The sequence below is a fragment of the Mobula birostris genome, chromosome 1 (assembly GCF_030028105.1).
Source record: "Mobula birostris isolate sMobBir1 chromosome 1, sMobBir1.hap1, whole genome shotgun sequence".
In the NCBI taxonomy this organism is placed as follows: Eukaryota; Metazoa; Chordata; class Chondrichthyes; order Myliobatiformes; family Myliobatidae; genus Mobula; species Mobula birostris.
In genome coordinates, this window is record NC_092370.1 from 154,644,462 (window position 1) to 154,668,116 (window position 23,655).

The 23,655-nt window shown below is 43.9% G+C and overlaps 1 protein-coding gene across 2 annotated transcripts in view; it reads left to right on the top strand.

Moving 5' to 3' along the window:
- Nucleotides 1-23,655, top strand: part of LOC140207178 (serine/threonine-protein kinase PAK 4-like) — a 59,083-nt gene that overhangs the window by 8,501 nt on the left and 26,927 nt on the right. For both annotated transcript variants that reach the window (XM_072275653.1, XM_072275567.1), the window contains exons 4-5: nucleotides 9,274-9,729; nucleotides 10,232-10,365. In XM_072275653.1, coding sequence (XP_072131754.1) covers nucleotides 9,274-9,729; nucleotides 10,232-10,365 — 590 coding nt within the window. The remainder of the gene's footprint in view (nucleotides 1-9,273; nucleotides 9,730-10,231; nucleotides 10,366-23,655) is intronic.

Below are 23,655 nucleotides of genomic sequence, written 5' to 3' on the forward strand. Positions count from 1 at the left end.
TAGAGTTGCAGCACTGTACAGCACAAACGCAGACTCTTTATCCCATGTTATTCATGATAGCTAGCGAGACTAATTCCATTTGCTCAAGTATCCTTCTACTTTTCTATCCACATGCCTTTCCAAACAGCTTTTAAACATTGTAATTGGCAGGGTGGAGATACGTCTCTACCAAAGGAGGTGTAAGGTGCTGCTTCCCTCTACTAGCCTGCAAGGTCACCCTTGGACAAGGTGTAGCACTTGCTTAGCCCCCCAATCAGGGTCACGTGAAGCCATGGGATCAGGTGGTGGATGTTTGTATGAGCTGTTGGACAGGCTCTTCAGCTGTAACCAATTGCTGCAGAGTGCAAAATACCTTCAACCTTCAGAGATGCTGGCTAATGTGGGGTTGGCCACATTTGCAATTATTGCCAAATGAAGAGGGTGTGGCAACTTGTAGAATTCTGCCAGAGGGGATAGGTTTGTCAAGTCGGTAATGAATGATAGATTAAGTTAAATGCAGGGAATTATACTCTGTGGCATGAAATGTAACAAATACATTAAAAATGGTTAAAGATGTATGTAGGAGGCAGTGACTAGAAAAATATATCTCAGAGAGATATACTCCTAGTCGCTGTTTGCTCGATCCATCTTTGCCCATTTTTTATGTATTTGTTACATTTCTCTGAGATGAGTAGGGAAATAACCTAGCCTAGAAAAACTGAAGAGAATGTAGGCAAGTCGATGATGCTTGAAGCTGAAATGCGGAAACAGGAAATGATCAGGGCAACGGAGGGACAAGTTGCTGCAGGAAGTGACGTACGTGTTGGCAACAGGATGCTGTTGCAGCACATCTAATGCAGGAAATACGTCAAGGCATTTCTTGACAATGTAGTCACAAGGATGTTAGTACTAAGCAAAGGAATTTAATTTGGTACAGTACTGCGCAAAAGTCTCTATTGTGCACTGAGAGTGGGAAGGAGTCAGGGAGAGGGGAATCATGGTTGGGAAAAGGGGAAAGGAGAGGGAACAGAATGGAAAGCACAGAAAGACATTCTGTAATGATTAATACATCAAATGTTTGGAATCATATGACATTGCCTGGTGTCTCAGGGCTGCGTGTGTCTGTATCTATACCATCCCCCGCCCCTGGCACTCCTTCTCTGCCACCTGTCCCACACCCCTCCCATGGCACTCCATCCTCGCCATTCCCAGCATCCTTTGCTCCTGCTAGATTTACAAACTCGTGCTCTGCTCTACGTTGACAAGTGCAGTATTATGCAAAAGTCTTAGGCCCCCCTAGCTACAGTATATACATGTGCCTAGGGCTTTTGCACAGTACTGTAGGTTATGGAGTCATACAACCTCCCGAGCAACTCATCCATGCTGACTAAGTGTCTGTCTGATCTAATCCCATGTGCATGTGTTTGACCTATATCCCCCAAACCATGTCCCTGTCCAATTAGATGTTGTAATTGTACCTGTGTCCGCTGGCAACTCAATCCACATACCCCTAGCCATCTGTGTGGAAAAACTTGCCTCTCAGCCCCCCTTTAAAACTTCTTCCTCTTACCTTAAACTTGTGCATTCTAGTTTTAGACTCCTCTAACTTGGGAAAAAGTCTGTGACTGTTCACCTTGTCTATACCCCTCATGATTTTGTAAAGCTTAAAATGATGGGTACTTACAGTATTTAATAAACATTTTAAAATATATACTTCTTATTCTAATTCAGAGTTGCTATTATTCTATTATGCTATTATTCTCTGAATTCTTATTCTAATTCAGAGTTGCTGTGCTGCTGCAAAACAACAAGTTTCCCAGCATTCTATATGCCAGTGATATTAAAACAGAGTCTGGCAAACTTTCAATAAGGTGATGAACTTTATGAAATGAATAAAAAGGGGAGAGAGGCACAGGTTAAGGTTTAGGAAGGAAGTTCTGAGGTTTGCTGTCATTTTTGATATTGGGGTGGGGAATAAAATTTGCACAGGAGATAGGAATTAAAGCAATGCAAAGGAATGTGAGAGGGTTGCAAGGCTGGAGGAGGCTGCAGAGACAGGGTGGGGCAAAGCTGGTGAGCACAATGATAAATCATTTTAAGCTTAAAGTGCCAGCTGATTGGAAGCCAGTGCAGGGCAAGGAGTGAGTTAGGCCATGGAGAAAAGTGAGAGTGGACAGTGGTGAGAGGGAAAAAGGGTTGTAGAGGTGGTAGAAGAAGACGGGGCTGGACTAGAAATGGGATTGGTTGTTCAAACATTTACAATCACATATTGAATGGAATATTTAGGCTGGGAATTGGTCAGCACACTAAGGTCATGGCCAGGGTTTGGCACAGAATTGACAACGAGGGAACAAATTGTTGTTCATCCAAAACTTTGTTCGAGAGATAATATGACTGAATGTTTGGGAGAGTTGACGGGAAGGTTGACCTGGATGTCTCTTCAGATGTTACTATTCCAGATAATGTGTTCACCAGCTGAGTGTTGGAGGGATGTTGCAGGAGGATGGTATAATCAGCATTCAAAGGATAAGGATGGTTAGTTTTATGCAGTTGCAAGTACAAAGGATGCAAGACAACTTCAGTGGTGTTCCAGAGACAGAAATCTGATTGGATGGATCTTAGATATGAAAAAGGGAGGCAACAGCATCTTTGTGGAAGGGAAAGCAAAGTTGTAGATGGGGTGGGGGAATCTTTGAGCAGCGTTCGCATTGGTTTGAATGTGCCAAAACAATGGCTTTAGTGCTTGGAATTCTTCCCCATGGAAATCAGGCAGACAAAATGCTGACACGAGGAATTCTGCAGATGCTGGAAATTCAAGCAACACACATCAAGGTTGCTGGTGAACGCAGTAGGCCAGGCAGCATCTCTAGGAAGAGATACAGTCGAAGTTTCGGGCCGATACCCTTCGTCAGGACTAACTGAAGGAAGAGCTAGTAAGAGATTTGAAAGTGGAAGGGGGAGGGGGAGATCCAAAATCATAGGAGAAGACAGGAGGGGGAGGGATGGAGCCAAGAGCTGGACAGGTGATTGGCAAAGAGGATATGAGAGCATCATGGGACAGGAGGTCCGGGGAGAAAGAAAAGGGAGAGGGGGGGAAAACCCAGAGGATGGGCAAGGGGTATAGTGAGAGGGACAGAGGGAGAAAAAGGAGAGAGAGAAAAAGAATGTGTGTATATAAATAAATAACAGATGGGGTACGAAGGGGAGGTGGGTCATTAGCGGAAGTTTGAGACGTCAATGTTCATGCCATCAGGTTGGAGGCTACCCAGACGGAATATAAGGTGTTGTTCCTCCAACCTGAGTGTGGTTTCATCAAAATGCTGATAGACTTCAGCAGATTTAGATTAGATTAGATTAGATTCAACTTTATTGCCATTGTGCTGAGTACAGATACAAAGCCAATGAAATGCAGTTAGCACCTGACCAGAAATGCAAAGAATAGTGTTATTTACAAAATAACTGCAAATAAAAAGTAAGTGCTACAGCACACAAATATAAAAGTACTGAGACAGTACAATATGGGTGCAATACTGCTTAGTGCTGTGATGTGAGGTTCAGCAGGGAAGAAGCTCTTCCTGTGCCTGCTGGTGCAGGGGTGGAGGATCCTGTAGCGCCTACCGGATGGGAGGAGAGTAAAAAGTCCATGGTTAAGGTGAGATGCATCCTTGATAATGCTTTTTGCCCTGCCCGGGCAGCATTTATGGTAGATGTTCTCAATGGTGGGCAATTGGGTGCCGATAATCCGCTGGGCAGTTTTCACCACACGCTGGAGTGCTTTGCGGTCTGATATGGGGCAATTGCCATAGCACACTGAGATGCAGTTAGTGAGTATGCTCTCAATGGTACAGTGGTAAAGGTCCGTCAGTATCCTGAGACAGAGGTGAGCTTTCTTGATGCTCTGCAGGAAATAAAGGTGCTGTTGCACCTTTTTGATCAGGATGGAGGAGTTCAGGGACCAGGTGAGATCCTCGGAAATGTGGACACCAAGGAATTTGAAGCTTGATACATGCTCCACTACAGCTCTGTTGATGTAGATGGGGATGTGAGTGTGGCTCCTAGCATGCCTGAAGTCCACAATGATCTCCTCGGTCTTCTGGGTGTTAAGGGCCAAGTTGTTGTTGGCACACCACGTGGTCAGGTGCTGGACCTCGTCCCTGTAGGCCGTCTCGTCATCCCCTCTGATCAGGCCAACCACCGTGGTGTCGTCTGCGAACTTGATTATGGAGTTAGATCCATGTACAGGAACGCAGTCATAGGTGAAAAGGGAGTACGGAAGAAGGTTCAGCACACAGCCTTGAGGCACACCAGTGTTCAGGGTGAGAGTGGAGGAGGGGAGGTTGTCTAACTTAACGATTGGGGTCTGTTAGTCAGAAAGTCCAAGGTTCAATTGCAGAGGGATGAGCTGATACGAAGCTGGCGAAGTTTGGTGATCAGCTTGGAGGGGATCACTGTATTGAATGCTGAGCTAAAGTCAATGAACAGCATTCTGACGTAAGAGTTGGGGCTGTCCAGGTGGGTCAGGGCAGAGTGAAGTGCTGTGGAGATGGCGTCCTCTGTTGACCTGTTGGTGCGATAGGCAAATTGATGGGGGTCCAGCGTAGTGGGCAGACAGGATGGTGCTTGGGATGGGAAACCATTTCAAAAGTTCAATGTACATATGTGTCACCATATACAACCCTGAGATTCATTTTCTTGCAGGCACACTCAATAACTCCATAATAGAATAGTCACCATAATAGAATCAATGAAAGACTGCACCAACTTGGGTGTTCAACCAGTGTGAAAAAGACAACAAACTGTGTAAACACAAAAATAAATAAATAATAATAATAAATAAATAGGCAATAAATGTCAAGAACATGAGATGAAGTCTTTGAAAGTGAGTCCATAGGTTGTGGGAACATTTCAGTGACGGGTCAAGTGAAGTAGAGTGAAGCTGTCCACTTAACTATAACATTGCAGCTATGTTTAACCTCACAGTCCTAAATATGAAGTGAGTAGAGCAGGGAGCTAGGCGCATAGCCATGTGGTGCACTTGAGCTGTTGGAGATGGTTCAGGCGATTTTGTTGCTAATCCAGACTGATTGGGGTCTGCAAGTGAGGAAATCAAGGATCATAACTGCTTTAGGGACTGGAAGGAACGAGCAAAAGATCATAAGATATAGGAGCAGAATTAGGTCATTTTGCCCATTAAGTCAGCTCTGCCATTCAAACATGGCTGCATTAGTTTTTAAACCCCCATTCTCCTGCCTTCTTCCCGTGGCCCTGACTGAGACTGTAAAGAGGTGTGAGGATGAGGTAAGGCAGAATCTGGCAACTGGTACACGGATTCAGGTGAGAATAGATGGATTGATTGGCCAGTGGCATCAGGTGAGGGTTGATTGATTGGCTGGTGGCATCAGGTGAGGGTGGGTTGATTGGTTGGTAGCATCAGGTGAGGGTTGATTGATTGGCCGGTGGCATCAGATGAGGGTGGGTTGATTGGCCGGTGGCATCAGGTGAGGGTGGATTGATTGGCCGGTGGCATCAGGTGAGGATGGATTGATTGGCCAGTGGCATCTGGTGAGGATGGATTGATTGGCTGGTGGCATCAGGTGAGGGTGGATTGATTGATTGGCTGGTGGCATCTGGTGAGGGTGGATTGATTGGCCGGTGGCATCAGGTGAAGATGAATTGATTGGCTGGTAGCATCAGGTGAGAATGAATGGATTGATTGGCCGGTGGCATCAGGTGAGGGTTGATTGATTGGCCGGTGGCATCAGCTGAGGGTGGATTGATTGGCTGGTGGCATCAAGTGAGAATGGATTGATTGATTGGCTGGTGGCATCAGGTGAGGGTGGGTTGATTGGCTGGTGGCATCAGGTGAGGGTAGATTGATTGGCTGGTGGCATCAGGTGAGGGTGGATTGATTGATTAGCTGGTGGCATCAGGTGAGAATGGATGGATTGATTGGACGGTGGCATCAGGTGAGGATGGATTGATTGGCTGGTGGCATCAGGTGAGGATGGATTGATTGGCTGGTGGCATCAGGTGAGGGTTGACTGATTGGCTGGTGGCATCAGGTGAGGATGAATTGATTGGCCGGTGGCATCAGGTGAGAGTTGATTGATTGGCTGGTGGCATCAGGTGAGGGTTGATTGATTGGCTGGTGGCATCAGGTGAGAATGGATTGATTGGCCAGTGGCATCAGGTGAGGGTTGATTGATTGGCCAGTGGCATCAGGTGAGAATGGATTGATTGGCCAGTGGCATCAGGTGAGGGTTGATTGATTGGCTGGTGGCATCAGGTGAGAATGAAAATAGTGAAAGAGGCTAGGAGGCATCAAATGGCTGCAGATGAGGGAACCTGATGAGTGTAACTCGATAAGAGAGGGATGGTGGACAAATAGGAGAAAATATAGGGCACTCAGTGGGCTGGTTACGTGATAGAAATTTATCATAATATTTGCAATGTTGTTTGAAATGAGGATAAGTTGAGGGATGGAGGAAGTTAGATAGCCTGCTGGAGAGTCATGTATCAAAACCAAGGTGCCAGTGGCAGCTATTAACCCAGATTTTGAGTGGGACATATGGAGGAAGGTTGAGGCAAAAGAGGAGACATTCTATAAAGGGGTAGGTGACATCTCTACACTCTTTAGCCACAATTTGTGCCGCGTTGTATGACGTGGGCAATCATGGTCTTTCCATGACCATGGTTGTTCTTGGCAAAATTTTCTACTGAAGTGGTTTGCCATTGCCTTCTTCTGGTCAGTATCTTTACAAGACGGGTGGCCCTAGCCGTTATTAATACTCTCTGCCTGTCGTCAGTGGTCGCAATACCAGGACTTGTGATATGCACCTGCTGCTCATATGGCCATCCCCCACCTGTTCCCAGGGCTTTACGGGACTCTGATCGGTGGGGGCTGATCAGGTGCTACACCTTGCCCAAGAGTGGCCAGTAGGCTGGTGGAAGGAAGGAGCACCTTACATTTTCCTTGGTAGAGACGTATCTTCACCCCATCACCCAATTAGCCACAATATTGATGCTAAAACTCAAGCAAGTTGGGACCGTTAAGAACTTCATTCACAATGAAGAACTGCCTGGAGAGGTGGAAGTAGACATTCAGTGGTATATATCACCAGAATGTGTGCGATTGGAAAGTGGTTGGAAAGATTAACGTGGGGACAGCACTGGCAGAGAAGATTGACATAAGAGGAGGACAAGGCAGTTAGGTATGCTAGCTTTGAAGTGACAACAACGGATGTTGAATGGGATCTTGAGAATGATGAAGCAGTTAGCTCATCTAAGAGGGAGATGAGCCTAAGACCTCAGCCAGAGTGGTAGGGTTGAGAAGCACTGTAGGGCTGGAGAATGCTTAATAGAGCCTAGGTATTCAGGAGAGAAATGAGAAGAAGCTTGATAAAGGCAAGAAGGAGAGGTGTATCCAGGAGAAAGAAAATGTATTAAGGGGAAAAATAGTGGACTTGAATCAAGCATAGTAATAAAAATGCACTTTAATTACACAGGTTAGCAAACTATGCTCTGGCTACAGACCAAAGCTAGTGAGGGGAAGATGAAGTTGTCACAGGTTTGTTTGTGGAATGAATTTGAAGGCTGTAGCAGATTCAATGATGGATTCTGTATCCTAAGCAGACAAGATATACTGGCAGATAATGATGCACCGAGTACACAAGGTTACAGTAGCAAATCCAGCATCCCAAGGGAGCTCATGCACCTGCAGAGTCTGATGTGAGCTGCCAAGGAGGATCAGTGCAAGGACAATAGCTGCCATAAGAGGCAGTGAAGAGGGCAGGGGTCTGCAGAAATAGATGGGTGCAAACCTGGAAATAAGTAGGCTGAAGCCATAGTTCTGCAGGCATATTTGTGAAGGTGTTGTTGTGAAGGTGTAGTTGTGAAGATGTAGTTGTGAAGGTATATTTGTGAATGTGCAGTTATGAAGGTGTGATTGTGAAGGTGTGTTTGTGAAGGTGAATTGTGAAGGTGAGTTGTGAAGGTGAGTTGTGAAGTTGAGTTTGTGAAGGTGAGTTTGTGAAGGTGAGGTTGTTAAGGCATTGTTGTGAAAGTGCAGTTGCGAAGGTGAGGTTGTGAATGTGTGAAGGTGGTTGTGAAGTTGTAGTTGTGAATACATATGTGTGAAGGAGAGGCTGTGAAGATGAGGTTGTGAAGGAGTCGTTGTGAAAGAGAGGCTGTGAAGATGAGGTTGTGAAGTTGTAACTGTGAAGGGGCGGCTGTGAAGATGAGGTTGTGAAGTTGTAACTGTGAAGGAGAGGCTGTGAAGATGAAGTTGTGAAGTTGTAGTTGTGAATACGTATGTGTGAAGGAGAGGCTGTGAAGATGAGGTTGTGAAGTTGTAACTGTGAAGGAGAGGCTGTGAAGATGAGGTTGTGAAGTTGTAACTGTGAAGGAGAAGCTGTGAAGATGAGGTTGTGAAGTTGTAACTGTGAAGGAGAGGCTGTGAAGTTTTGGTTGTGAAAGAGAGGCTGTGAAGATGAGGTTGTGAAGTTGTAACTGTGAAGGGGAGGCTGTGAAGATGAGGTTGTGAAGTTGTAACTGTGAAGGAGAGGCTGTGAAGATGAAGTTGTGAAGTTGTAGTTGTGAATACGTATGTGTGAAGGAGAGGCTGTGAAGATGAGGTTGTGAAGTTGTAACTGTGAAGGAGAGGCTGTGAAGATGAGGTTGTGAAGTTGTAACTGTGAAGGAGAAGCTGTGAAGATGAGGTTGTGAAGTTGTAACTGTGAAGGAGAGGCTGTGAAGTTTTGGTTGTGAAGGAGAGGCTGTGAAGATGAAGTTGTGAAGGAGAGGTTGTGAAGATGAAGTTGTGAAGTTGTAGTTGTGAATACATATGTGTGAAGGAGAGGCTGTGAAGATGAGGTTGTGAAGGAGAGGCTGTGAAGGAGAGGCTGTGAAGTTTTGGTTGTGAAGGAGTGGTTGTGAAGGTGAGTTGTGAAGTTGAGTTTGTGAAGGTGAGTTTGTGAAGGTGAGGTTGTTAAGGCATTGTTGTGAAAGTGCAGTTGTGAAGGTGAGGTTGTGAATGTGTGAAGATTAAGTTGTGAAAATGAGGTTGTGAAGGAGTGGTTGTGAAGGTGTAGCACTGCTGTGGATGTGCTTGGGGTGAATGAATGGCACAGTACCGGTGGGTGGTTTGCTGACATTCACATTCATAGTGTGGTCCTTGCTAAGGAATGGAGCTGCTGGAACACTGATCGGGTTGGAGGCTTTTTCCAGGTCATCTGGTGGGTGTTATTTGCCTTCGGAGTGGAGCTGAGTGTCCTGACATTGTCTCTTCTGTGAAAGGCAAGCAACCAGCCCAGGAGCAATGGAGGAGTAATCCTGACCAGTGCTGGAAGTCCGGGGGAATCCGTAAAGAAGGGGAGCAGAACGAAGAATCCTGGAACTGTTTCAGCACCAAGTCGAGGCTCTCACCAGATGAGGGAGAGCGTATCCCAGGGGCAGGTGAGCCTAAGGGGGAGTGGCTCACACACACACTGCTCACCTCAGAACAGCCCCACTCTCCGAGAACATCCTCCAGCCACGGGAGCTGGCAGAGTTACCCATGAGCAGTTCAAGGCCGCCATAGCAACTGTGGTTGACCAGACTGATCCCAGGAAGCACCTGGAGTCCTTCAGTAAAATTGGCGAAGGGTCCACATGCATTGTGTGCGCAGCCATAGAGAAGCAAACGGGCCGCAGAGTGGCGGTGAAGATGATGGACCTGCGGATGCAGCAGCGACGGGAGCTCCTGTTCAATGAGGTGAGGATGGGACTGCTTCCACTGAGGGAGGGTCAGTGGGTTCAGGGGTCCTGAGGGGAGGTTTGGTCGGTTCAGGGGTCACTGAGGTAAAATTCAATGAGTCCAGCAGCTGCTGGGTTCAGGGTTCACCGAGGGGAAGGACATTCGGTTCAGGAGTCACTGAAGGAGGGTCAGTGGGTTCAGAGCTCAGTGTTGATAGTGTCAATGGAGTCAGGGGTCATGAGGGGAGATTCAGAGAGTTTAAGGGTCAATGATAGGTCAAGTAAGTTCAGGGGTCACAGCAGAACGTTGGCTGGTAGAGGGTCTATGATGGATGAATCAATGGGATTCAGGGGTCAGGGGTGGGAGGATTTGTATGTTTCAGGGAGTATGTACATTTTGGCATACGATGAGTTGGGGATCTGGGAGTTTGTGCAGTGCTAGAGGACTAGTAATCATTTCAGGGTACAGTCATCCTCCCTGGATAGAGTCAGTGAGGCAGCTGTGTGTCTTGCTTTGTCAGGTGGTGATTATGAAGGACTATCAGCACGAGCACATTGTGGAGATGTACAGCAGCCATCTGGTGGGTGACCAGCTGTGGGTTGTGATGGAGCTACTGCAGGGTGGAGCCCTCACCGACATCATTTTACAGACCAGGTAATCCCACACCATCATTTTACAGACCAGGTAATCCCCCACCATCATTTTACAGACCAGGTAATCCCCCACCATCATCTTAAAGACCAGGTAATCCCCCACCATCATTTTACAGACTGGGTAATCCCCCACCATCATCTTAAAGACCAGGTAATTCCACACCATCATCCTACAGACCAGGTAATTCCACACCATCGTTTTACAGACCAGGTAATCCCACACCATCATTTTACAGACCAGGTAATCCCACACCATCATTTTACAGACCAGGTAATTCCACACCATCATCTTACAGACCAGGTAATCCCCCACCATCATTTTACAGACCAAGTAATTCCCCCACCATCATCCTACAGACGAGGTAATCCCCCACATTCATCCTACAGTCCAGGTAATCCTGCACCATCATTTTACAAAACAAGTAATCCTGCACCATCATCTTTCAAACCAGGTAATCTCCCACCATCATTTTACAGACCAGGTAATCCCACACCATCATTTTACAGACCAGGTAACCCCACACCATCATTTTACAGACCAGGTAATTCCGCACCATCATTTTACAGACCAGGTAATTCCGCACCATCATTTTACAAATCCAGTAATCCCGCACCATCATTTTACAAATCCAGTAATCCCGCACCATCATTTTACAGACCAGGTAATTCTGCACCATCATCTTACAGACCAGGTAATCCCAAACAATTCATCTTCTGAATGAAATGGGAGAGGTGTTTTGTCAGTCATGTACAGAGATTATTTTCCCTTGTGGAGGAATCTAGAACCAGTAATTATGGTTTACAATTATATTGGTATTGGTATTAGTTTACTGTTTTATTATTGTGACATGTACTTAGATACAGTGAAGAGCTTGTCTTGCATACAGTTTATATATATCAAATCATTACACAGAGCATGAGCTAGAATATGGTAAAACAATAACAAGGCAGAATAAAATGTAAAAGATATGGAAAAGGTGCAGTGCAGGTCAATGATAAGGTGCATGGCCATAACAAGGTATATTGTTGTTATGCTTTGTAACTCTGAAACATAAAACTAATTGAAAGGAAACCACAGAGCCAAGGATATGTGTGTAGAATTCGTTTTTACCATAAGTGATAAGCGCACTTATGAAATGGTGGCGTAATGGCGTATGCCACTTATGTTCTTCGAGCATATAACCCACAATGCATTATGTAAACACCAAAGCATGCTCAAACAATATATTTACAATGTTACTCAAATATCACTGAAATGTTAAATACATAACACTCCTCCCTATTTAGCTATAAAGTCCAACTTGATATGGAATGTGGAGGATTTCTTGCTCTTGTGGGATAATGCCTTTCCTGACAAGGGAGTCACTCTGCCTGGCAGGTGAGACTTGTGGCTGTGAAACAATCTCAGGTTCTGGGGCTTCCTCTGTGGAGGTTGTAGGAGTTGACTCTGGGACTACAGAAAGTGGTTCTGACAGTTTAGGACAACTCTCTTCTGAGTGTGTTGGGATCCTGCACAGTGCATGGCAAGCTGCTCAATCTCCTGATCCCTCCCAGGCCACCAGACAAAGCTTTGGGCCAACACTTCCATTTTGACCATGCTTAGATAACTGGCATGTAGCTTCTCCATCACTTTAGCCCTCAGCTTGGATGGTACAACAACTCTCAATCCCCACATAAGCAACCTTCATCAAGGGCAGGTTTATCCCAATGCTGGTAAAAATGGGGGAACTGGAATTTCTGATGCACATTCCAGCCATTTTGAGTTGCCATGTAAGCCTGAGACAGCGCGAGGCCTTTTCTGGTTTCCCTTTGGATCACTTCTGCCGTAATAGGAAGACTTTTGGTTTGCATTAGGGAGAATATGTAAAGAGGAGTATCCTTTTTTGTAAATCTTTCAAGAGTTTCCCTTTCCAAGGGTAAACAGAACACTCCATCTGCATTTCCATGATTAGCTGTTCTCTTGAATTCGACCTTGTAATTGTGTCTTCCAAGAAACAGAGCCCATCTCTGCACCTGTGCCGCCGCTGTTAGTGGAAGACCCTTCCGTGGATTGAAAATGGACACCAGTGATTGACAGTCAGTAATGAGGGTAAACCTCTCTTATACGAGTACTGGATGATACGTTTTACGCTCTAAAACATACTCAAGGCCTCTCTGTCAATCTGTGCATAATTTTTCTTTGCAGTGATAAGGGAATATGATGCAAAGGCTATGGGGTGTTCACTTCCATCACTCATAACATGTCACATCACTGCATCCATACCAGAAAGTGAAGCATCACAGGCAAGCTTCACTGGCCAATGTGGGTCATAATGTGTGAGTACATCACCATTTTCATTACCTTTTGGAAAGCCACGTCACACTGCTTTGTCCACGATCTGTAGTAATGAGTTCAAGGCATGGAGCACAGCAGCCAAGTTTGGCAGGAACATGTTATAGTAATTGACAAATCCTAAAAAGGACTGCAACTGTGAAAAGTCTTTTGTTCTTGGGGCATTCACCACTGCTTGAATTTTCTCAGCACAGTTTTGTAATTCTTGTGTGCCAATGGTATGACCACAGCAAGTGATGTTTGGTTTAAAAAATTCACACTTGTTGCATTGTACTCTGAATCATAATTCTTTAATATTTTAACATTTTTGAGATGTTGTTCATCCTTACTGGTAACAATGATTTCATCCAGGGATCACTGAGAGCTTGGGCAGCCTTGCAGCTCCTGGTCCATAGATCTCTGCCAGAGCGCAGATGCGGATTCTACTCCAGAAACAAGTATGATATCAATAAAGCCCTTTGTGAGTGTTCATGGTGAGAAACACTTTGGACTCTTCTTCTATCTCCATCTGTATGTGGTTAGGTCCGCTATGCTGAAGTGTTTTCATCTAGAAAGGTATTGTAAAGATATCCTCTATTCTGGGCAGAGGATATTGACCTACTTTCGGAGCTGGTTTGATGGTGACCTTAAAATCACCACAGGTATTGAGAGATCCATTCTTCATGGCTACTGGGACCACTGGCATTGCCCACTTAACCTTTCATGATGTCGGCAAAGCTCTTTTCGGCCGGTTTCATGAAAACACTAACTAAGAACACCAGAGTGACTTCGAGTTTCATTTTTAGAGTTTATTAACATGATATCATGGAGAGTCTGCAGCAGTCTCCACCGCCACCAGAACTCTTGAATTCTAGGTTATACAGCAAGACAAACAACTTCACATAACTTTGTTTGGCATCCCACGGTCAGTACAATATCAATCACTTAAAAGACATGTCAATTATTCTCTCAGCGCGAGTCTAACAGTCCTCTTTGTTCCCTGTTATCGGGGCCCATAATTTACCCCCTGACGCATCCTCCCTCCTGGTTCAAGGGCCTAGTATCTTATTAATTGGAGTTCCTGGTACTGTGCTTATCATCCAAGGTTATTCTCGACATGCATCAGCAGTCTTAAGCCCAGCTGTTCCAGAATGGTCAAGTATCCCATCATACACTAGTTTTAACCATTTTGACCACAGCTGGTTTGGTTGAAGCTGTCAAACTTCTAAGCAAACAGTATGCACTTCTTCCTATTACACTCAGCAAAACTGGTATTCGTTTCTCATTGGCTATATCATTTACTTCAAAATACTGTTAAATTTGCTCAGTATACATCAGTTAGTTATCCATTGTGCAATTGAAAGCATCTATTTTTCCAATGTAGCCAGACATTTCTGCACTTTAAAAAAATTATTATTAGTATCACCCAGTTCTTAGTGGTTATGAACCCGTGAATTGTTACTTCTTTCCAATAGAATGTGGGGAAGGGAGGAGAATGTCCAGGGTGGATGGGGGCCTTTGATTATGCTGGCTGATTTACTGAGGAAGTGAGAAGTCTAGACAGAGACAACAGAGGAGAGTTCCAGCAGCATTTTGTGTGTTGCTGTGGGTTTCCAGCATCTGCAGAGTTTGTTGTGTTCACAGAGAGAAGGGCGGTTACTGTAATGGGTTGAGCTGGGTCCACAAGTCTCTGCATTTTCCTATGGTCATGTTATACCATTATACATCCAAACAAATGTTTTCTATGGTGCATCAATAAAAAGGCAAGAGTGGACAGAGATATGCCTAATTTCTTTAGCATCCTGAGGAAGTAAAGGCATTGGTATACTTTCTTTGCCATGACATCAATGTAGGACAGGCTATTAGTGATGTTCACACCTAGGAACCTGAAGCTCTCAAGCTCAGTACCATTGACGTAGACAGGAGCATGTGCACTGTTCCCCTTCCTGAAGCTGATGACCAGCTCTTTTGTTTTCTTGACATTGAAGGAAAGATTGTTGTCATTACATTATGTCACTAAGCTCTCTATCTCCTTGTCAGGACACTAGAGCAGGGATCCAATTGCAGACCCAGTACTGTACACACAGTGATAGTAATTGAATAACAAATTCCGAGGTGCAAACAAAGTTGGTGTCAAAGTTCAGGCAGAGATCAAAACATCTAGAGAAATCCAAAAACCGGAATTGGGAAACAGGCAGAGTCGATATTCAGGTGGACAGAATACAGATACAAATGATGGAAAGGCTCAGGAAAATTCACTGGCACAATCTGGCAACAAACAGGTGAAAACACAGGACTGAAAAAAAACTGAGCAATAAACAGAGAGGCAGATGATAGGTGGAGAACAATGAGACACAAGTGGCAGCAAAACAGGTAATAATGAGAAATGGATGAGAGATGGAGTACTAAGTAATACAGGGGCCAGAGTAGAGCAGGAGCGGGGACAGGAGCACGTGGCAATACAAAACTACAGACTGACAGCTAGGGGGAAACACACAAGAAGACAGAGTTCAACTGGAGGTACTGACACTCCTTCCTGTACAATTAATGGGCTGTTACTTTAATGCAGAGTGGGAATTTTTTTTTTACCTCAGAGGGCAGTGAGGCTTTGAGACTGTTCTCAAAGGTTTGTGGAAATGGTCCAAATTGTTGAGCAAGAGGGGTAGATGGAACAGAGAGTTGAAGTTACAGTCAAATCAGCTGTGATCTTATTGGATGGTAGAGAACACATGAGCAACAGTGCTCTAACTGCTGCTCTAGTTTTATTTGTAATGAAGACTGTGTGAAAAACATGAGCTATAAGGAGAGACTGAACAGATGTGGGTTGTTTACTCTGCAGCAGTGGAGGTAAGGGGAAGCTGGTAGAAGTTTGTAAGATTATGAGAGGCCATAGATAGACAGCTGGCACCTTTCTCCTAGGATCAAAATGTATAATACCGGAGGGAATGCATTTAAGGTGAGAGGGAGTAAATTCAAAGGAGATGTGTGCGGCAGGTTTTTTACATAGAATGATAGGTGCCGACGATGCAGAGTCAGAGGTAGTAGTGAAGTGGAGGCAAATACGATAGAAAGGATTAAGATTAGTTAGGCATAAAATCATTGATCAAAGGACCAGTTTCTTTGCTGTAATTTTTTATCTATGTTTTAATGTGTCTAACACAGACAGTAGTCTTAACCACTTGTGACCCAAAATTGCAATGTTTAAACAGAAACCAAACTTGACCAAACAAATTGTGTGTGTGTGTGTGTCTTGCTAGCAGATTGTGCCAACCATCTGTGGTAGAGGCAATAGGGAGTTGGAGAACTTTGGTCACAGGAAACTTCTTAGGATTGACTCCGATCTCCAAACAATAGCCATCCTAAGAAAAGTAAGGCTGAGATAAATTAGTCATAGTCGTGAAGAAAGACTTCAAGGAGCCTGTTCCAAATTTGGAGTATTGTGTGTAGTTCTGGTCATTTGCCTATAGGAAAGATACCAATAAGGTTGAAATAGTGTGGAGAAAATTTACAAGGTGTTGCCAGGACTTGAGGACCTGAGTTCTAGAGTAAGGTTGAAGAGGTTAAGTCTTTAATTCCCTGTAGTGTAGGACAATGAGGGGAGATTTGACAGAGGTATACAAAGCTATGCGAGGTATAGATAGGGTTAATGCAAACAGGCTTTTTCCACTGAGGCTGGGTGAGACTAGAATTAGAGGTCATAGGTTACGGGTGAAAGGTGAAATACTTAAAGGGAGACTGAGGGAGAATTTCTTCCCTCAGAGGGTGGATTCAATTTCAACATTTAAGAGAAGTTTGGGTAAGAACATTGATGGGAATAGTATGGAGCGCAATGGTCCAGGTGTGGGTTGATGGTATTAGGTAGAATAATAGTTCAGCACAGATTAGATTGTTTCTATGCTGTGGACTCTATAACACTATAACTGCTCATCTCCCTATCTGTCAGTCAAATTAAAAATATCTTACTACAGGCCATAGACAAACTTTTTACTGCCTGGTTCTGACCGATCCACTCCTGACTCTGATCTCTGTGGGCATTTTTGCAGCAGGTGCCCTGGGCGAAGAGTGCATTGACTCAGAGAATAGTAACAGTACTGAAGGAGGCCATTTGGCCCTTTGAGGCCTTGCTGGCTTTCTCAGAGGACAATGTACTTTCTTTTTACCCGCTTGTACTGATCCCAAACAGCTGAAAACAGTGATTGAATCTGCCTCCTCCAGTGTATGAGCAGGGTGTAAAGAACCACTGTACAAAACAGCATTGTCTCATGCTGCCTTCTGCTGGTCGCATCAAATCCAAATCACTTCGGGCCATATTATCCTTATATTTCAATGTTTTAACCACAGATTTATTCAGTTCCCTTTTGAATTTGCATCCATCATGTTTCTGCCGTTGTGTCCAGGTTTAAATTTTACCTGTTGTGTGAGCACAGAACAAAGCTCCTTTCTATCCTCTCCGACTCCACACCCAACAGGCAGTGCCCCTCCCTCCACGTCCTCCTCTGACAGTGATTAGCTGACCTTTAAGGACAGGTTCACCTCTTCACTGTAAGCTTAGTGCTACTGTTTGTTATTTCCAAGTCTGTGCATTTAACTTTTCTTTCTTTCTTTTTAAATCTTTTTATTGAATTAGTACACAAAAGGTAAACCATATAGGCACTGATACACAGTTGCAATATAACTTTACAAGAGATATTAATACACAAAAAAAGTTAGTACAGTGCAGTTTAGATATAAAATAACCAGGTAATATAATAGTATACTAATTTTCAAACATGTCAATAAGGAAAAGGAAAAAAAAATCCAAAGAAAACCCAAAGAAAACCCAAAAAAAAACCCACGGTACAAGTAAACTAAAAAGCAAGGCAAAGCAATGGGCTAACTAGGTATCAAGTAGAGTTAAACAACTTAAAACAATCACGTCCTCAAACCCGACCTCCATTAAAAACAGTTAAAAAGCAAGAAGGGAATGTAGATATGGCCAGAGAAAGAAAAAAATTTACATTAAATGAAAATGTTGAATAAAAGATCTCCAAGTCTGTTCAAATTTAACTGAAGAATCATAAAGATTACTTCTAATTTTCTCCAGATTTAAACATAGTATCGTCTGGGAAAACCAAAAGAATGCAGTTGGAGCATTAATCTCCTTCCAATGTTGTAAAATACATCTTTTCGCCATTAAAGTAAGAAATGCAATCAATCTACGGGCTGAAGGGGAAAGATTACTGGAAATTTTAGGTAATCCAAAGATAGCAGTAATAGGATGGGGAGAAATATCTATATTCAATACCTTTGAAATAATATTAAAAATATCTTTCCAAAAAATTTCCAAAGAAGGACAGGCCCAAAACATATGAGTTAAGGAAGCCATCTCCCCATGACATCTGTCACACAAAGGGTTAATATGAGAATAAAAACGAGCTAATTTATCTTTAGACATATGTGCTCTATGGACAACTTTAAATTGAATTAGGGAGTGTTTAGGACAGATGGAGGAAGTATTAACTAGTTGTAAAATATGCGCCCAGTCATCCACCGGAATAATAAGACCCAATTCCTTTTCCCAATCTGACCTAATCTTATCAAATGGAGCTTTCCTAAGTTTCATAATAGTATTATAAATAATAGCCGTTACACCTTTCTGACATGGATTAAGGTTAATTATAGTGTCTAAAATATATGTAGGAGGTAGTGTCCGAAAGGAAGAGAGTATAGTACTTAGGAAATTTCTAACTTGGAGATATCTAAAAAACGTATTCTTGGTAAGTTATATTTGTTAGATAATTGCTCAAAAGACATAAGGGAACCATCTAAAAATAAATCCAAAAACCATGAAGTACCATTAGTCTTCCAAATTTGAAAGGCACGGTCCATGGAAGAGGGAGGGAAGAATATGTTACCTAAAATAGGAATCGCAAGCCCAAATTGATTAAGATCGAAAAATTTTCAGAATTGAAACCAAATATGTAAGGTATATTTACCTTTTAGGTTACAAACCAGTTTACAGCGTTTCAAATCAAAAGGAAGAGAAGAACCTAAAATGGAGCCAAATGCATAACCTTGAGCAGATTGTAATTCCAATACTACCCATTTAGGAATGGATAGTGTATCTTGATCAAGTAACCAAAATTTCATATGTCGAATATTAATTGCCCAATAATAGAATCTAAAGTTAGGTAACGTGAAACCTCCAGCTCTCTTAGCTTTCCGTAGATGTATTTTACCCAATCTCGGGTTTTTATTTTGCCAAATAAATGAAGAAAATTTAGAGTCAACTTTATCAAAAAAGGATTTGGGAACAAAAATCGGTAGTGCCTGAAATACATATAAAAATTTTGGAAGAATAAACATCTTAACAGCATTAATACGACCAATCAAAGTTAAATAAAATGGAGACCATTTAAATGAGAGTTGAGTGATGTGATCGATTAAGGGTAGGAAATTAGTTTTAAATAAATCTTTATATTTACAGGTAATTTTAATCCCAAGATATGAAAAATTATTATTAACCAATTTAAACGGAAGATTCTGATATAAGGGAACTTGCTTATTAATCGGAAAAAGTTCACTCTTACCGAGATTTAACATAACCTGAAAAAAGACTAAATTGTGCTAATAAATCTAAAGCAGCAGGGATAGATTTTTGAGGATTAGAAATATATAAAAGTAAGTCATCAGCATAGAGTAATACTTTATGGGACTTTAAACCTCGAGTTATCCCAATAATATTTGGAGATTCTCGAATGGCAATTGCAAGAGGTTCTAATGCAATATCAAATAATAAAGGACTAAGAGGACAACCTTGTCTGGTATCTCGAAAAAGAGGGAAAAAAGGTGAGCTTAAAGAGTTAGTATGAACTGAGGCCACAGGAGAGTGATATACCAATTTGATCCAGGATATGAATTTCGGGCTGAAATTAAACATTTCAAGCACCTTAAATAAGTAAGGTCATTCAACTCTGTCAAAGGCTTTTTCAGCATCTAAGGAAATGACACACTCAGGATCGTTTTGTGAGGAAGTATAAACAATGTTTAACAGTGTGTGAATGTTATAAAAAGAGTAACGACCTTTAATAAAACCGGTTTGGTCTTCCGAAATAATATAAGGAAGTGCTTGCGCATTTAACTCAATAGCTGGATCAGTTCATTAATCCAAGTGCTGAACAAGCAGCCAGAGTCTGTTCCTGTATTATAGGACATGGAACACCACAGCAGAGTACAGGCTCTCTCGCCCACAGTGTTGTGCTGGCCTCTTAACCAACTCTAAGATCAATCCAACCCATCCCTCCTAAATATCCCTCCATTTTCCATCATCCATGAGCCTACCTAAGAGTTTTTTAACTGTTTCTAATGTATCTGCCTCTATCACCACTCCCAACAGGGCGCTCCATGAACCTTCCACCCTCTGTGTACAAAACTCTCCTCTGACATCTCCCACCTTATATTTTCCTCAAATCACCTTACAATTATTCTCCCTTGTATTAGCTATTTCTGCCTGAGGGGATTAATTTTGGTATTTATAAGTGCAAATGAAATAACCACACTTTGTGTGATGCAGAGGAGCAGATGGATTAAGCAACTCACATCAAAGTTGCTGGTGAACACAGCAGGCCAGGCAGCATCTCTAGGAAGAGGTACAGTCGACGTTTCGGGCCGAGACCCTTCGTCAGGACTAACTGAAGGAAGAGTTAGTAAGAGATTTGAAAGTGGGAGGGGGAGGGGGAGATCCAAAATGATAGGAGAAGACAGGAGTGGGAGGGATGGAGCCAAGAGCTGGAAAGTTGATTGGCATTGGGATCCTAAGGCACCTGAAAGCTTGAGCTCAAATGGACAGGGACAAAAGCAATTGGATTGCAGTACTAGGCTTTCAGTAAACATGATTGGATATACCATTTTATACTGATGAACATAAAAACCTGTAAGTGATCATAATGGCAATATTGTATGGTTTTGAATGCTTCACTATATTCCACAGAACTGAGAGTTTTGGACTATTGATAGTTTTCTAATGCAATTTAAGCTGATGAGTTGAGAGAGAGAGAGAGCAAGTTGATGAGTAATCTTTATAAATTAATTGGAAACTAAGAATGGCACCGTAGCATAGCAGTTAGTGCAATGCTATTATAGCTCGGGTTCAGTCAGAGTTCGGAATTCAATCCTGGGGTCCCCTCTGAGGAGTTTGTATGTCCCCCCGCTGTGGAATGCGTGGGTTTTCTCTTGTTGTTCTGATTTATCCAAAGACGTACCAGTTACTAGGTTAATTGGTCATTGAAAATTGTCTAGTGTTAAATCGGGGGGGGGAGGGTGGGGAGGTGTGCTGGAGGCGTGGCCTGAAGGGCCGGAAGGGCCAATTCTTCACAGTTCCTCCAGATCAGGGGTTCCCAACCTGGGGTTCACAAACTCCTTGCTTAATAGTGTTGGTCCACAGCGTTAAAAAGATTGGGAACCCGGCTCTAAATACATAACTAAAATGCAGATGCGACTGGCAGCTCGATATTCAGGAACTGAGAACCTCTGACTTCTTAGAAACTGAAATCCCTCCTGGTTTCTTTCAACCCTGTCTTTATTCAATAGAGAATGTAAAGATACAGTACTATGAATGATTGCCAGGGCTGACATGCACAATTTGCTTGCTGTGGCTTGAGCTGCTGCTGTGCTCCAGAAATGTTGCATCCTCAGCAGCTGAGCATGTTATTCTGCCAGCACTTCTTTGCCTTCTAGACATTTCTATAATTACCTCTGTGTCCCTAAGTTATCAGTACCTGAACAAGGCTGTTGCTCACCTCCACTTTCCACCCTTACAATAGCACAAAAAGTCAACCCTATCATTACAGCTAATGCTTTTCCACCATGTCATTCCCAGTGGTTAGGGTGCAGACTACAATGACGTAATGCAAATACTATAAAAACTAAGAAAAATCCAAACAACAGGAATTCTGCAGATGCTGGAAATTCAAGCAACACACATAAAAGTTGCTGGTGAACGCAGCAGGCCAGGCAGCATCTCTAGGAAGAGGTATAGTCGACGTTTCAGGCCGAGACCCTTCGTCAGGACTAACTGAAGGAAGAGTTAGTAAGGGATTTGAAAGTGGGAGGGGGAGGGGGAGATCCAAAATGATAGGAGAAGACAGAAAGGGGAGGGATGGAGCCAAGAGCTGGACAGGTGATTGGCAAAAGTGATATGAGAGGAACATGGGACAGGAGGTCCGGGAAGAAAGACAAGGGGGGGGGGGACCCAGAGGATGGGCAAGGGGTATAGTCAAAGGGACAGAGGGAGAAAAAGGAGAGAGAGAGAAAGAATGTGTGTATATAAATAAATAACAGATGGGGTACGAGGGGGAGGCGGGGCACCAGTGGAAGCCGGAGAAGTCAATGTTCATGCCATCAGACCGGAGGCTACCCAGACGGAATACAAGGTGTTTTTCCTCCAACCTGAGTGTGGCCCCATCTTCACAGCAGAGGAGGCCGTGGATAGACATGTCATAATGGGAATGGGATGTGGAATTAAAATGTGTGGCCACTGGGAGATCCTGCTTTCTCTGGCGGACAGAGCGCAGGTGTTCAGCAAAGCGCTCTCCCAGTCTGCGTCGGGTCTCGCCAATATATAAAAGGCCACATCGGGAGCACCGGACGCAGTATATCACCCCAGCCGACTCACAGGTGAAGTGTTGCCTCACCTGGAAGGACTGTTTGGGGCCCTGAATGGTGGTAAGGGAGGAAGTGTAAGGGCATGTGTAGCACTTGTTCCGCTTACACGGATAAGTGCCAGGACGGAGATCAGTAGGGAGGGATAGGGGGGACGAATGGACAAGGGAGTCGCGTAGGGAGCGATCCCTGTGGCATGCAGAGAGAGGGGGAGAGGGAAAGATGTGCTTAGTGGTGGGATCCTGTTGGAGGTGGCGGAAGTTACGGAGAATAATATGTTGGACCGGGAGGCTGGTGGGGTGGTAGGTGAGGACCAGGGGAACCCTATTCCTAGTGGGGTGGCGGGAGGATGGAGTGAGAGCAGCTGTATGTGAAATGGGGGAGATGCGTTTAAGAGCAGAGTTGATAGTGGAGGAAGGGAAGCCCCTTTCTTCAAAAAAGGAAGACATCTCCCTCGTCCTAGAATGAAAAACCTCATCCTGAGAGCAGATGCGGCGGAGACGGAGGAATTGCGAGAAGGGGATGGCGTTTTTGCAAGAGACAGGGTGAGAAGAGGAATAGTCCAGATAGCTGTGAGAGTCAGTAGGCTTATAGTAGACATCAGTGGATAAGCTGTCTCCAGAGACAGAGACAGAAAGATCTAGAAAGGGGAGGGAGGTGTCGGAAATGGACCAGGTAAACTTGAGGGCAGGGTGAAAGTTGGAGGCAAAGTTAATAAAGTCAATGAGCTCTGCATGCGTGCAGGAAGCAGCGCCAATGCAGTCGTCGATGTAGTGAAGGAAAAGTGGGGGACAGATACCAGAATAGACACGGAACATAGATTGTTCCACAAAGCCAACAAAAAGGCAGGCATAGCTAGGACCCATACGGGTGCCCATAGCTACACCTTTAGTTTGGAGGAAGTGGGAGGAGCCAAAGGAGAAATTATTAAGAGTAAGGACTAATTCCGCTAGACGGAGCAGAGTGGTGGTAGAGGGGAACTGATTAGGTCTGGAATCCAAAAAGAAGCATAGAGCTTTGAGACTTTCCTGATGGGGGATGGAAGTATATAGGGACTGGACATCCATGGTGAAAATAAAGCGGTGGGGGCCAGGGAACTTAAAATCATTGAAAAGTTTAAGAGCGTGGGAAGTGTCACGAATATAGGTAGGAAGGAATTGAACAAAGGGGGATAAAACCGTGCCCAGGTATGCAGAAACGAGTTCGGTGGGGCAGGAGCAAGCTGAGACAATAGGTCGGCCAGGACAGGCAGGTTTGTGGATCTTGGGTAGGAGGTAGAAACGGGAAGTACGAGGTGTGGGAACTATAAGGTTGGTAGCAGTGGATGGGAGATCCCCTGAG